Source organism: Mchenga conophoros, linkage group LG6, assembly GCF_057382185.1.
Source record: "Mchenga conophoros isolate Kocher_MC1m ecotype Shallow Benthic linkage group LG6, M_conophoros_male_GT1.1, whole genome shotgun sequence".
Classification (NCBI taxonomy): Eukaryota; Metazoa; Chordata; class Actinopteri; order Cichliformes; family Cichlidae; genus Mchenga; species Mchenga conophoros.
In genome coordinates, this window is record NC_140531.1 from 443,732 (window position 1) to 456,873 (window position 13,142).

The 13,142-nt window shown below is 40.0% G+C and overlaps 1 protein-coding gene across 2 annotated transcripts; it reads left to right on the forward strand.

Moving 5' to 3' along the window:
• The first annotated feature begins 8 nt into the window (after positions 1 to 8).
• Positions 9 to 11,142, forward strand: LOC146571750 (hydroperoxide isomerase ALOXE3-like). 2 transcript variants are annotated; one of them, XM_085275722.1, is made up of 15 exons: positions 9 to 124; positions 3,294 to 3,456; positions 3,690 to 3,894; positions 4,037 to 4,118; positions 4,344 to 4,466; positions 4,557 to 4,660; positions 5,084 to 5,250; positions 5,381 to 5,524; positions 5,814 to 6,017; positions 6,201 to 6,287; positions 6,393 to 6,562; positions 8,979 to 9,100; positions 9,304 to 9,404; positions 10,058 to 10,228; positions 10,401 to 11,142. In XM_085275722.1, exons 2-15 carry the CDS (start codon positions 3,304 to 3,306, stop codon positions 10,578 to 10,580), a joined length of 2,013 nt encoding a protein of 670 aa, XP_085131848.1. In that variant the 5' UTR covers positions 9 to 124; positions 3,294 to 3,303; the 3' UTR covers positions 10,581 to 11,142. The 2 variants fall into 2 exon arrangements, with proteins under 2 accessions (XP_085131848.1, XP_085131847.1); XM_085275721.1 differs by lacking the exon at positions 9 to 124 and adding an exon at positions 3,103 to 3,138.
• Positions 11,143 to 13,142: the final 2,000 nt, after the last annotated feature.

The window sequence follows — 13,142 nt, forward strand, 5'->3', positions numbered from 1 at the left end:
ACTTTCGGCGTCTTTCCCGTTTGTGTGTGGACCCCCGGAGCCCGGCTTTCCCCTCGCTTTTGTAAATAATCACCTGGTGTATCGTAATAAAGACTCTTGTGCTTTCAAGACCTAGAGCCTGCATGTGAGTCTGTTCAGTCCCGCTGTGACAAAACCTAAGTGCATTTATTATAAGTTTTATCTAAGTGGCATTTTACTTCAAGGCATTCAAATATTTCATGTCTACTTTTTACTGTAGCTTTACTAAAAGACCTCAACACAGAGTTGTGAATAATGACTCTGAATGTTTCGAAGACTTTTCCATGCTGTACTTATTTCTTTCAACTGATGAGTAAGCTAAATGAATTAAGTGAAACCAAATTCACCGGAACTCATCACAACAATCAACAATAGTTTTTTTTGGGTAGACTCAATATGCAGCACTGGTGCACTGACACTGCATTTATATAGACTGAAGCAAAATTCAATAATGCCAACAATGGGAATTGTGAGCTACAGATCCTGAGCTACAGGGGAAAACAGTTTGTAACTCATTCAGAGCACGCAGGATTCCTCTGCAGAGAAGAGACAATGATAAGGCAAATGTATTATCTGTATTATTTTTGGGGTCTTTTCCTTACAATATAAAGTGCCTCGATGCAACTGCTGTTGTGATGTGGTTCTATATAAGTAGAATTGAATTGTATTGAATGCATGATAGCTGATTATTCTGTAAATAGTTTTAAATAGTTGTACAAAAAACCCCCAACAACACCTGAGGCATTGGCTGAGGCATTTTTATGTAAAGTTGGAAATAACTTTTAAAAATGTGTGCAAAAACAAGGTATTTGACATTGCGAAAGAGCTAGTGTCAATAATATGGTGGCTCCCTGCAGAAGTTCAATGGGGACAATGGCATTTCCTTTTCAAGTTGTCGAACCCAACTGACGACTTTCTTTTTGTAGTTGTTTGTGGGATCTCTCCTTAGGGCTTCATGGGTATTATTGTCACTGAGGAGTGTAGTAATCTTGGTATAATAAGAACAAAAGTGCACCTTGCCATCGTCATGTGCAAGAAATCACCACTGACCTAAATATTTTTTTAACCTGTATTTAAACAGGTTATCCTATTAACACTCATTGTTTGTTTACTAGAGAAACCTTTTTCAGATAGTCAAAGGAGCTTGCAAAGAAAAGTGTCTGGACTTCTTTAAGTTGCTTGAAGACGTTTCACCTCTCATCCGAGAAGCTTCTTCAGTTCTAAGGTCAAATGGTGGGGAGTCCCAGATTTAAACCTAGTGGGAGTTTCCCCCCACAGAGGGACATTCCTCGCTGCACTGTACAGGAATGCCCAGACCTCTACATCGGAGAGACAAGCGCATGGCAAAACATAGAAGAGCCACCTCCACAGGACAAAACTCAGCAGTCCATCTGCATCTTAAGGATAAAGGACACTCCTTCAAGGATGCCAATGTTCACATTTTGGACAGAGAGGACAGATGGTTTGAAAGAGGAGTGAAAGAAGCCATCTATGTCCACTGTGAGCGACCATCTTTGAACAGAGGCGGGGGTTTATGACACCAACTCTCTGCCATCTATAATCCAGTTTTGAGATCCCTCCCCAGATGCCTTAATGCCCACTCACATCCTGGGCCATCTGACCTCAGGAATTCGCATGATGAGGTGGGGCCAGGTTTCACAAAGAGTTCACCCGAAACTCTGGCTGATTGGGACCCACACCCAGTTTCACACCTTTGCTCAGGCGATTAGAGGATCATCAGGGGGTCCTTTTGTCCCTCTGTGGGGGGTCACTCCCACTAGGTTTATTTCTGGGACTCTCCACCATTTGACCCTAGAACTGAAGAAGCTTCTTGGATGAGAGGTGAAACGTCTTCAAGCAACTTAAAGAAGTCCAGACGCTTTTCTTTGCAAGCTCCTTTGACTACGATGACCTGGATGGCTGAGAACCTTCACAGACACTTTTTCAGATAGGCATAATAAAATTCAAGCAATAAAGTAGAAGCAATAAAAAAGAAACATCAGAATCAGAACAACAGAATCAAATAGCGAAAACTGTCCGTTTATAAAATTATAAAAATGATATTAAAATCAAGAACAAGTTCCCATTGAGGAATTCACAAAATCGCTTACACATCTTTTAAACTCTGCAAACAAAATCAAGTGAAAGAGCTGCAAATCCTTCTGTATGAACTGACGGAATTGTGAGTGTAAAAAAAATTTGAGACCACAGACTATAACTGAATATGTAATCTGACAACAACTGTATAAACCAGAAATAGATTTAAAGATAAAGTGGTATAAGTCAGCCATTAATTTATAGATACAATCCCAGTGAATAGTCATATAGAGTGAGGGAACATCCTTTGTGATTCCAATGAAGACAAATCAGCTAGAGATTGTAAAGTGCAGCGGTGTCTTAAAGGTTTACAGCCACTTCTAGATCGTAAATGCCCCACGATAAAGAGAGTCCAAGAGATAGAGAGAAGGAGCAGGGTTATTCATGCAAACTATATCACCATCGTCAAGGAGGAGTAAAGAGTTTTTTATGAGTTTCAATAGAAAAACCTTGAAAAGGTACAGTAGAGGGAAATACTGCCCATACTCTGCCATACTCTGTGTACTTGAACCACTATGACTTCTTTCCATTTAAAATGAGCCCGAGCTCATCAAAAGCTAATTGTAATTGTTGGAAAACCATGTTGGTGGTATGAGCACAAAAATAATTGTGTCATCTACATATAAATGATAAAATATATTTAGCTTTTGCCTTAACATTAATATCAAATAATGTAAGACAGATCACTCCATTAGTGACACTTTAAAAACTCAAAGAGAGACCGTTAAACTGTGCGCACTGCTTGCAGTCAGAAAGGTAATTAGTAAACCAGCCTTCATCTGAAAGGCCTAGTTCCAATAACCTCTAGGAAAATGACAAATCAGCAGTGGCTTTGACAGCTCAATAAAAAGAGTGGTGCAGTTTATAGGTTATTTGGATAACCTTATCTGGCATTTCATCGCAATACATGATTGATGCAACTGACTGGACACTCCCACTAAACTGAGTAAATAAAAAGAAATTGTAGGGGCAAGTTCTGACAGAACAGTTATTCTAAGAAACTTCCTCGTCTCATTTACAAAGGTAAGAGATATTTTCACAGGATTTCAGTCAGAAATTGTGGGTCAAAAAAGGCATTTAGATAATGTCTTCAAATTCTTTTAATTGTGATGTCACAATTTTAACTGCTTACATTTCCAAATCAGTGCTAAGAGTGATTATAATTCTCCCCCTACCAGGATTTGAAAAATGGTGCAGTATAAAGTGACCGTATTCACTGGTGATCGCCTTAATTCCACTACTCTCAACAATGTCTACATTAAGCTGGTGGGCACAGATGGGGAGAGTGATCGCAAGTGGCTCATGGGCTTGAAAGGGGCTTCATCCTTCGTCAGAGGAGCTGTAAGTCTGGGATGGCCACCTCCATGATTTTTTCAGGTTCCCTATATGACATTATACATGCAAACTTTTAGGGAAATAAGGGAATTATTAACTGTGATTTATGTAAAGTTGAAATCTATCACCATGAAGATGGTCAAAGCAAACAGTTCACTTCATGGACCACAGTAAATTATAAGAGGAATTGTATGCTCGAGTGTTACAGCTCAGCACAAACTGCTATGTCATTTCTTTAGGTATCAAAGTTTAAGGTGTCCTGCTCCACTTCCCTTGGAAATCTTGTGCTGATAGAGTTAGACAAACAGTCTCTCCCACTGTTCCCAGAAGATGATTGGTTTTGTGCCAAGGTGGAAGTGAAATCCCCTGAAGGAGACATCTACAGCTTTCCCGTCTACCGCTGGATTGCTGATAGCAAGGTGCACCGCTTCAAAGATGGAAAAGGTTTGGGAAACTGTGCTCATCTTAAATCTTGTTCAAACCATTGCAGATGTAAAACAAAGTTTGTAATGAGGCTGAAGCAGTTTCCTAATACAGTATATACCATATTTACAAGAACAACTTGAAACCATTTTTTCTTAATTAGCTCTGAGAGTCTTTGAAGACAACCATCATCTTGGCAGGTACAGTCGGCAGCAAGAGATTCAGCAGCGAGAGGAAGACTATCGGTGAGAATTCAGAGCTTATACATATTTTGGCCTTACAGCTCCTGAAACTAGAATACAAATGCTGTCCAGTTATAGCTGAATATCCTAATACTAATGATATTTAACCTTAAAATTAAGCATTGCAGCATATTCTTTGTCTGCTGGGATTAATTAAAAAATGCATTGTAAACTATATTATTCATATATTATGTTTTGTGAATTGAAACTGCAATTTCTTTTTCTCAGCTGGGATGCATATGCAGAGGGAATACCTCACTCCTTGAAGGCACAAAACCCAATTTTTCTGCCATCAGAGGTTCAGTTCTCCTTCACCAAAACTACAGAGTTTGTCTACACTGCTTCCACAGGGTGAAGTTCTTTTTTTTCTCTTTACCTATCAAAACTATAACTATGTTAAATATAATAAAGAAATAAGATGAATGTGCTCTTCTGTTTCAGACTGACTGAGCTGAAGCTGAAGGGACTGGATAACCGTAAGGAGAAGTGGGATAATATTGACAGCATCAATCGAGTGTTTTGCTGCAAAAAGACTGAAATATCAGGTAACTAACATCATAGTTGGAGTATCGAGTACTTATACTTTGTGCATAATAATATGTACTTAACTGTTACCTTTGAAGTATTACTATATCAGTATACATAGTCGATTTTCCTGAATAATAAGAACATTATACAGTCTGTTCTGCAAAAACATATATATTATATATGTTTATAGCTATTGATTGATGTTTAAAACTGAGAATATAAAGTCTCATTTTATCTTATGACAGGTGATCTAACAAGTAGAATATGGTTTCAATATCTAATAAAGCTCACTAGAGAGAGCTTATGACTTTTTATACATTTCACATAATCAAGACTCTCAGACACTGAACTTCTGACACAAAGTTAGAAATGTAGCAAAATTTGTAGGCTAGTTTAAAAAAGGAACATATTCTTTTTCTTTTTCTTTTTTTTTTTTGCAGAATATGTTCAGGAACACTGGAAAGAAGATGCTTTCTTTGGCTACCAGTTTCTAAATGGTGTCAACCCCATTTTGATCCAGTGTTGTACAACCCTGCCCAGTAACTTCCCTGTCACTGATGACATGGTCTTTCCCCGCAGTCGTTGCGACCTTGCAGATGAAATGAAGGTGACTGTAGAAAGACACAAAAAAAGGAGAAAGAAATGTTTCTTAAATCAGCTACTTGGTCATTGCAATAAATGCACTTACACATTCACTGAATATACACACTGCTGAAATAACCTGAACTTTCAAACAGAAAGGGAACATATTCCTGTGTGACTACAAGCTTCTGGATGGAGTGAAAGCAAACACCATCAATGGGAAGAAGCAGTACTTGATGGCTCCTCTCGTCCTGCTCCACAAAGATCCTGATAATAAACTAATGCCGATTGCTATTCAGGTAATTCAGTTCAGATGAGCTTTATTTACATAGCAAAATATATATATTTTCTATGGTAAATATGAGAGGAAAATCCCAATAATCAGGCAATTCTTTGTGAGCAAGCACTTTGGCAACTGGAAAGGAAAACTCCCTTTTTAACAGGAAGAAACCTCTGTCAGAAGCCACCTCCCACGACAAGTTGGGAGTGAGGGGAGAGGGAGAAGGACAAAAGACATGCTGTAGAAGAAAGACGGATATTAAAAATAACTAATAATTTGACTTATCACTTGACCCTGTCCTTGTATAGCTGAAGCAGACTCCATCAGATGACAATCCGATCTTTCTTCCTACTGATTCTGAGTACGACTGGTTGATCGCCAAGATTTTTGTAAGAAGTGCAGATTTCAATCACCATCAGCTCAATGCTCACCTTCTGCGCACGCACTTGCTGGCTGAGGTTTTTGCAGTGTCACTGCTGCGCAACGTGCCCATGGTGCATCCTCTGTACAAGGTAACTGACGTTTGCTGAAACTCAGTGTTTTGGTTTGTAAATAATTTTAAATAACGTTGAAAGCATTTGAGTTTATCAATGTGTCCACAAAGGACATTTGATTGTGCAACAGCGTATCTCAGCATAATAAATGCCAAAGTTTTGCCCCAATCTAGCACTAACAGAGTTCCCTCTTTCCCTCAGCTCCTCAAACTTCACACACGCTACACTCTGCAGATCAACTTCTTAGCTCGACGCCTTCTCATTTCTGAGATTGGCGCTTTCACTCAGGTATGCAAAGAACAGCACACTCACTAGACCTTTACCTAAATAACTGTTTCTTTTTCAGTGTCATGTACAACATTTGTCTCTAACTGTGAGCTACCCATTCTCTAGTTTGCATCATCAGGTGGAGAGGGCATGTTTACAATCCTGAAGAGGTCAGTGTCCTCAATGACCTACAGCTCCCTCTGTATGCCAGATGACATTGCTGAACGTGGCCTAGAAGCTGTGCCAAACTTCTACTACAGGGATGATGGCCTAAAGGTTTGGGATATCATCCACAGGTATGGTAGTTTTGCCCTCTTAATGACGCCACCAAGCTGCTGCAGTTCTGTTATAACAATAATATTTTATTATTTGTTAGTTTATTATTTTTATTTTATTTATGTCATTTTACAATTCTGTTTTCCATCCATCCATCGTCTTCCGCTTATCGCGGGCCGGGTCGCGGGGGCAGCATCCTAAGCAGAGAAGCCCAGACCTCCCTCTCCCCAGCTACCTCCTCCAGCTTGTCTGGGGGAACACCAAGGTGTTCCCAGGCCAGCCAAGAGATATAATCTCTCCTGCGTGTCTTGGGTCTGCCCCTGGGCCTCCTCCCGGATTCTGGGAGTTGGCCCAGGACCGGGAACATTATTTTTTCAATTTGGTTTCCCAATAAAAGATCATTGAAAAAATGAACACAAAATTAACACACAAGAAAGAGATGAAAACAGGCGCTGTTGGAATGCTACTAAGCAAGTAACCCCAGTGGAAGGGTTACGTGACTAGGATGAGGGACCTATGGAATCTTCGATACCCAGCATCCAGATTGATGGCGAAACAACTTGGGGAATGTTTTCCAACATTCAGAAGATGGAACTGCTCAGACAGCTAGAGATTGACGAGGTACAACACAAATGCTACGGCAAGGGGAAGCTAGGATGACAGGTCAAGGGGGAGATATCATCACCTCCACCTGAGATTGGGTGGGGGCCCCAAGTGCGATGGAAGAAGGATCATTGAGCACGAGAGGAACTGACCTGAGAGATAAGATCATGGCAAAGCTGGAAACCTGGATCCTTCATGGCTGGTTACTAAGACTATGTGAAGTACCCTCAGAAGATCTACTAGATCAGGGGTGTCGAACCCCAGGCCTCAAGGGCCGGTGTCCTGCAGGTTTTATATGTGTCCTTGATCCATCACAGCTGATTTAAATGGATAAATTACCTCCTCAAAATGTCTTGAAGTTCTCCAGAGGTCTGGTTATGAACTAATCATTCGATTCACATGCGTGATATCTAAAACCTGTAGGACACCTGCCCTCGAGGCCTGGAGTTTGACACCCGTATACTAGATGATGTGAATGCTGCACTATGGACAAGACTGAGACTAACCAGCTGATCTACACCACGGCAACAGTGATCAGTGAGATACTTCGCTACAAGTTCAACAGCCACAAGGAGCAGTGCCCTACATGGAGAAGGAGAATAGAGGCCAAGATAAGGGTAGCACGGAGGGAGGTTAGCCAACTATCGGAGCTGCAGAAAGGTGCAATGAAAAAGGTGCTACGGCCAAGCAAAGACTCATAGCCTTGGCAAACTTGAAGAGGTACACCAAAGAGATAGAAAGCAGGAGAATAAACCAGCTGTTCTCCACAGAACCAGCCATGGTGTACTCTTAATGGCAGGGGAACAATATGAGAATAGCAGCACCAAGGCTGGAAACAGAGCAATAGTGGAAGAGCATATGGGAGAAGAACCCAACCCATGGCATCAATGCTCAGTGGCTAGTGGATCTAAGAGCAGACCACAGCAATCTCCGTGAACAGAGTCATTCAAGAAAGGGTCTCCAGTATGAAGAGTTGGACAGCACCAGGCCCTGACTTGATTCACGCCTACTGGCTGAAGAAGCTGACTGCAGTCCACGAGTGTCTGACAGCACAAATGAACCAGCTTCTAGTCGATGAGAGACACTGAAAATGGAAATACCAGAAGAGCAAAACACCAGCTACTGGTAGACAGAGCAGTCGCTTAAAACTGCAAGACTAGGCTGACCAACCTGTGCACTGCCTGGATTGGTTACAAAAGGCCTATGACTCAATGCCCCACACCACTTCCTGTGGGGCATTCCTCTATCTGCTGGTGGAATGTACCACAGGCAGATAGAGGAAGTGGCTGACATCCAGAAATCCTACCAGTGACTGGACAAAGCTGGAGTGAAAGACAACACAGAGACACTAATCTTGGCAGCACAGGAACAAGCTCCATAGAGGCTGGGGTCTATCACATCAGGCAAGACCCCAGTTGCATGCTGTGTAAAAATGCCCCTGAGATAATCCAGCACATAAGAGTAGACTGCAAGATGCTAGCAGGCAGGGGCATGGAGCGCCATAATCAAGTGGCCGGTGCGGAGTATGGCCTGGAAGTCCCGAGGTCAAAATAGGAGGCGCCGCGTAGGATGGTTGAGTGATCAAGCTAAGCAAGTACCACAGGAAGTTCTGTGGTTCCTGTAGGCACTCAGATGAGACATTAGTATATTAAGTTCAGCTTTAAGTACAGACTAATGTTAAACATTGTTCAATTTTTTAAATTAAAGTTTCTCAGAAGGTGTTAGTACTTCTCTTAAAATGAAAGGTGTGTCTAATACTTACAGATATCTACCATCCCTAAGTAAAATGAATGAAATAAATAATGAAAGCATATTTCATCCAATTTCTCAAAGGTTTGTGCAGGGAATGCTCGGCTACTACTACAAGAGTGACAGTGAAGTCCAGCAGGACTCTGAACTTCAGAAGTGGATTTTGGACATTTTTGAACATGGTTTCTTTTCTCAAGCAGAAACAGGTTGGCTTCAAAGAAATGTTCAGTTCTTATTATGATAAAGTTGATTGATCCTTAGTACTGAGATGTTACATCACTGATGATGTGTCCAGGGGCACCAGAGGGTGTATCATAAACAGTATATATAATTATAATCCAAACATAAATCCAATCTTTGTTTGTTCACCTCAATGCAATTGATGCTGGGGGGGTTTTCTGCTCAACAGGAATTCCTCAGACATTTACTTGTGTGACTGAGTTGGTCAAGTTTGTCACCATGGTGATCTTCACTTGCTCAGCCCAGCATGCAGCCGTGAACTCTGGACAGGTGAGTCCTTGTATAAACAGTTTCACTTTTTTTTTTTTAAACAACAGTGCATGAACATCTGAGAACCTAGGAGACCTTTGGGAGAGCAATGATGATCCATCTCATTTAGGATTCTAGCTGCTCAACAGTCCTGGGTCTTTATCCTGTTCTTCATTTCATGATGTATCAAATGTTTTCAACTGGTGAATGGTCTAGTCTGCAGCAAGGCAAGTTCAGCATCCAGACTCTTCCATAATGAAACTATGATGTGATAGATGCAATATGGGGTTCAGCACTGTCTTGCTGAAATATGTAAGTCCTTCTCTGAAAAAGATGTCATCTGGATGAGAGCATGTGTTGCTCTAAAACCAAACTGTATTTATGTATATTTACATCTGAGAAACTCTGGCTCTCTAACATACTCTGTTTATACCCAGTCATGGTACTGACAAGCTGCAGTTGTTGAGGCATTTCTTCCAAAATCAGTGAAGTTAAACTAAACTGGTCATGCAAAGAGAAAATGTGAATAATTATATAAATAGTACCATAAAACTACAGGTACTATATCACCAATATAAAAAAAGAAAGAAAGAAGGAATTATACATTAAACGCCATTATTACACCATCATTTTACTTTTTAATCAGTTATCTTTTACTTCTTGATCAAATGCAGTATGACTATGGTGGCTGGATGCCCAACACTCCCATCTCCCTGCAACTCCCGCCACCGACCACAAAGGGGACGACAAGCGAGGCCACAATGTTGGCGACCTTCCCTGACGTCAATGTAACAGTTCAGGGCATGGCCACCGTGTGGTTACTCAGCAAGCAGTCCAGTGACTTTGTAAGCAGCAAAGATTTCATTAAGAATGACAGGAATTATGTCTGAATTTAATTTTTGTAAACACATTACAACTGTATACAATCATTCCAAGAGCCTATTTTGAATAAAAACAAATAATTGTTTTAATTGAATTTTGTTGAAGAAAACTTAAATGTATCATTGTTCTCATCAGGTCCCTCTTGGCCAGTACCCGGAGGAGCATTTCATTGAGGAAATTCCTCGCAAAATACTAAAGGATTTTCAGATGGAGCTTGAAGATTTAAGTTTAGTTATTAAAGCCAGAAACAAGCGTTTAGAAGTGCCATACACCTACATGGATCCGGCAGAGTTAGAAAACAGTGTGGCCATTTGAATATTAGAAGACTCAGCTGTGAGACAAAATTCAGTTCCCTCTTCAAACAACAGCAGGGAAAGACCTCTAAGTTCTGACTTTTACTGATGAAATAGAACAAAGAACTTACTACTTATAATCACTATATACTAAACTGTAATTTTTTTCATCTGTGTTAAAATGTGATTCTTTTTTTGCATTACAATCTTGAATCATCTGATTTGAAATGAAAAATGTTTGATTTTTGGGGGTGTCTGTTTTGAGACAGTTGATCTCCTGATCATGATGTATTTTCTTCTTAGAAAACATTTACTGCATTTCATTGTTTATATTTTCATTATTTTAATGTTTCAATTTTCTTGAGCTAAACCCAAACAGCTTTTTGATGAGTTAGACAACATGAACACCCTAAACTTCGCCTGAGACTGCTACTTCATCTCGGCCACCAATGTGCACTTGGTTTCTTTGTTTCTTTGCTGAAACCTGATTGTATTTTAGCATCATATTCTAAATTATCAGTTCTCTAAAGCCTCATTTAATGCATGGCACAGATTAAACACACATGGCTCACAGACATTAACAAGATGGGTCTGCATTATCCACATTAGCCTGCTTATACTGTTGACATGTGTAGCATATTTATTTAACACTGCAAAATAGAGTGATGTTTACATAGGCCACTGTATTTTGTGTAGATACCATCTCAGTGGCAAAAATGTGATTATATTCAATTCAGTTCAATTTATATAGCACCAAATCTCAACAACAGTCATCTCAATTCAGAATGTGATAATATCAATTTCCTTTACACTCACTGGGCACATTATTAGGTACACCTTGCTAGCACAAAGCTAGAACAAAGTGTTGGAAATATTCTTCAGTTGCTGCAGATTTGTCAGCTACACATCCATGATGTGAATCAAAGCTTATCTACTGGGTTGAGATCTTATGACTTTGACCATTTAAGTACAGCTCATTGTCATCTCAAGAAACCTGTTTGAGATGAAGTGAGTTTTGTGATATGAAACATTATCCTACTGCCCACATAGCAGACAGGTCTGGCCGGGATCTGGTGTCAAACCAGCACTGCTGGCTGACTTCTGATGGAAGCAGCCATCAGAAGATGGGTACACTGTGATAATTAAGGGACTGACATGGTCTGCAACAATACTCAGGTAGGTCGCTGTGTTTAAACAAGGCTCAATTGGTACCAAGGAGCAGACCAACGTCTGACAAGAAAATATCCTCCCATACCATTATAGTCACTGATACAAAGCTGTATGGATCTATGCTTTTATGTTGTTTGCACCATCTAAATACTGGAGCAGAGAAACCAAAACCAGGCAGTGTTTTTCCAATCTCCTATTGTCCAGTTGAGTGAGCTCATGTCAAATATGGCCCCATTTTCCTGTCTTGACAGGAATGACACCTGGTGTGGCCTATCTGCTTCAAGATTAGACATGACTCATTACAAGTGTTGCTTGTACCGTTGAATCATGCAGGTCATGAAATGACTTTATACTTCATACTTTAAAGCGAGTCTGCTCTTGCTATTGATTTCAACCTAATTTCTAACCTTTTACTGGAATTGAGAGAATAGCAATTCCGTGAATATGATTCACTTCATACCTGTTCTGCATGACTAGCAGAGGCAGGTTTTGTAATCCTATTCTCACACTTAGTTTCACCATCTAAAACACAAATTCAGTGAAAGCCACAATCAAACAAACACCTTTTCACTGTAACCTTACACTGTAGCAGGAAGTGGTACCCGAATCAGTGTATTTTTAATCCTTTGGTCTAATGTTTAGGTTGTCTCAGGGTGGTTGTTGAACCAATTTAGTGTTGTTACTGCACTGAAGTGCCTTTTAACTGAGTATGTGCCAATAGTTACTACAGAAAACTAGAGTGATAAGTATTAGTAGGAACGTTTTGGTTTTACCTGAGGATTATGCACTTGCAGACACATTTAAAATCCTTTTCTCTTTAACTCTACTGATATTTAACACAAAAACTATTGTGCTGCACACATTACAGCAAAGTGAGTGTTGACTGATGATTGTGCAAACATATTTTTTCTCGTGGAAGGAAACTCCGCCCTTCATTCCAGTTTGCTGCACATGAATACGTTTTCCACTTTTGTATCCCCCATAGATGGACCAACAACTTGAAGCCCACCAAACTCCTGAAATCAGTGAACAAATATCACCACACCATTTAAACTTTTTTTTTTACATAATATAATTATTAACGGAGGCAAAACAACTTAACTGTATTTACCACTACCCACTTTGATTTCATGACCATGCTCACAGAGCCATTGTTTAGTTATTATTCTGGCTCATTAACAAAAATAACAGATTTTTATTTTCCTATAAACAGTCCAACAAGGATACAATTCTATGTAGAGGCACATTACACTGGTGGTTACGGTGGCCCTGAGAGGCCAAACGGACTGTAACTAAAGAAAACACCAGCAATATGAAAACCGCTGCAAAAGCACACAAAACACAACGGAAATGGAAAAAAAATAAAATAGAAATAGGAAAAAACTGATTTCCAAAAGCACAAGAGAAGTGTTTC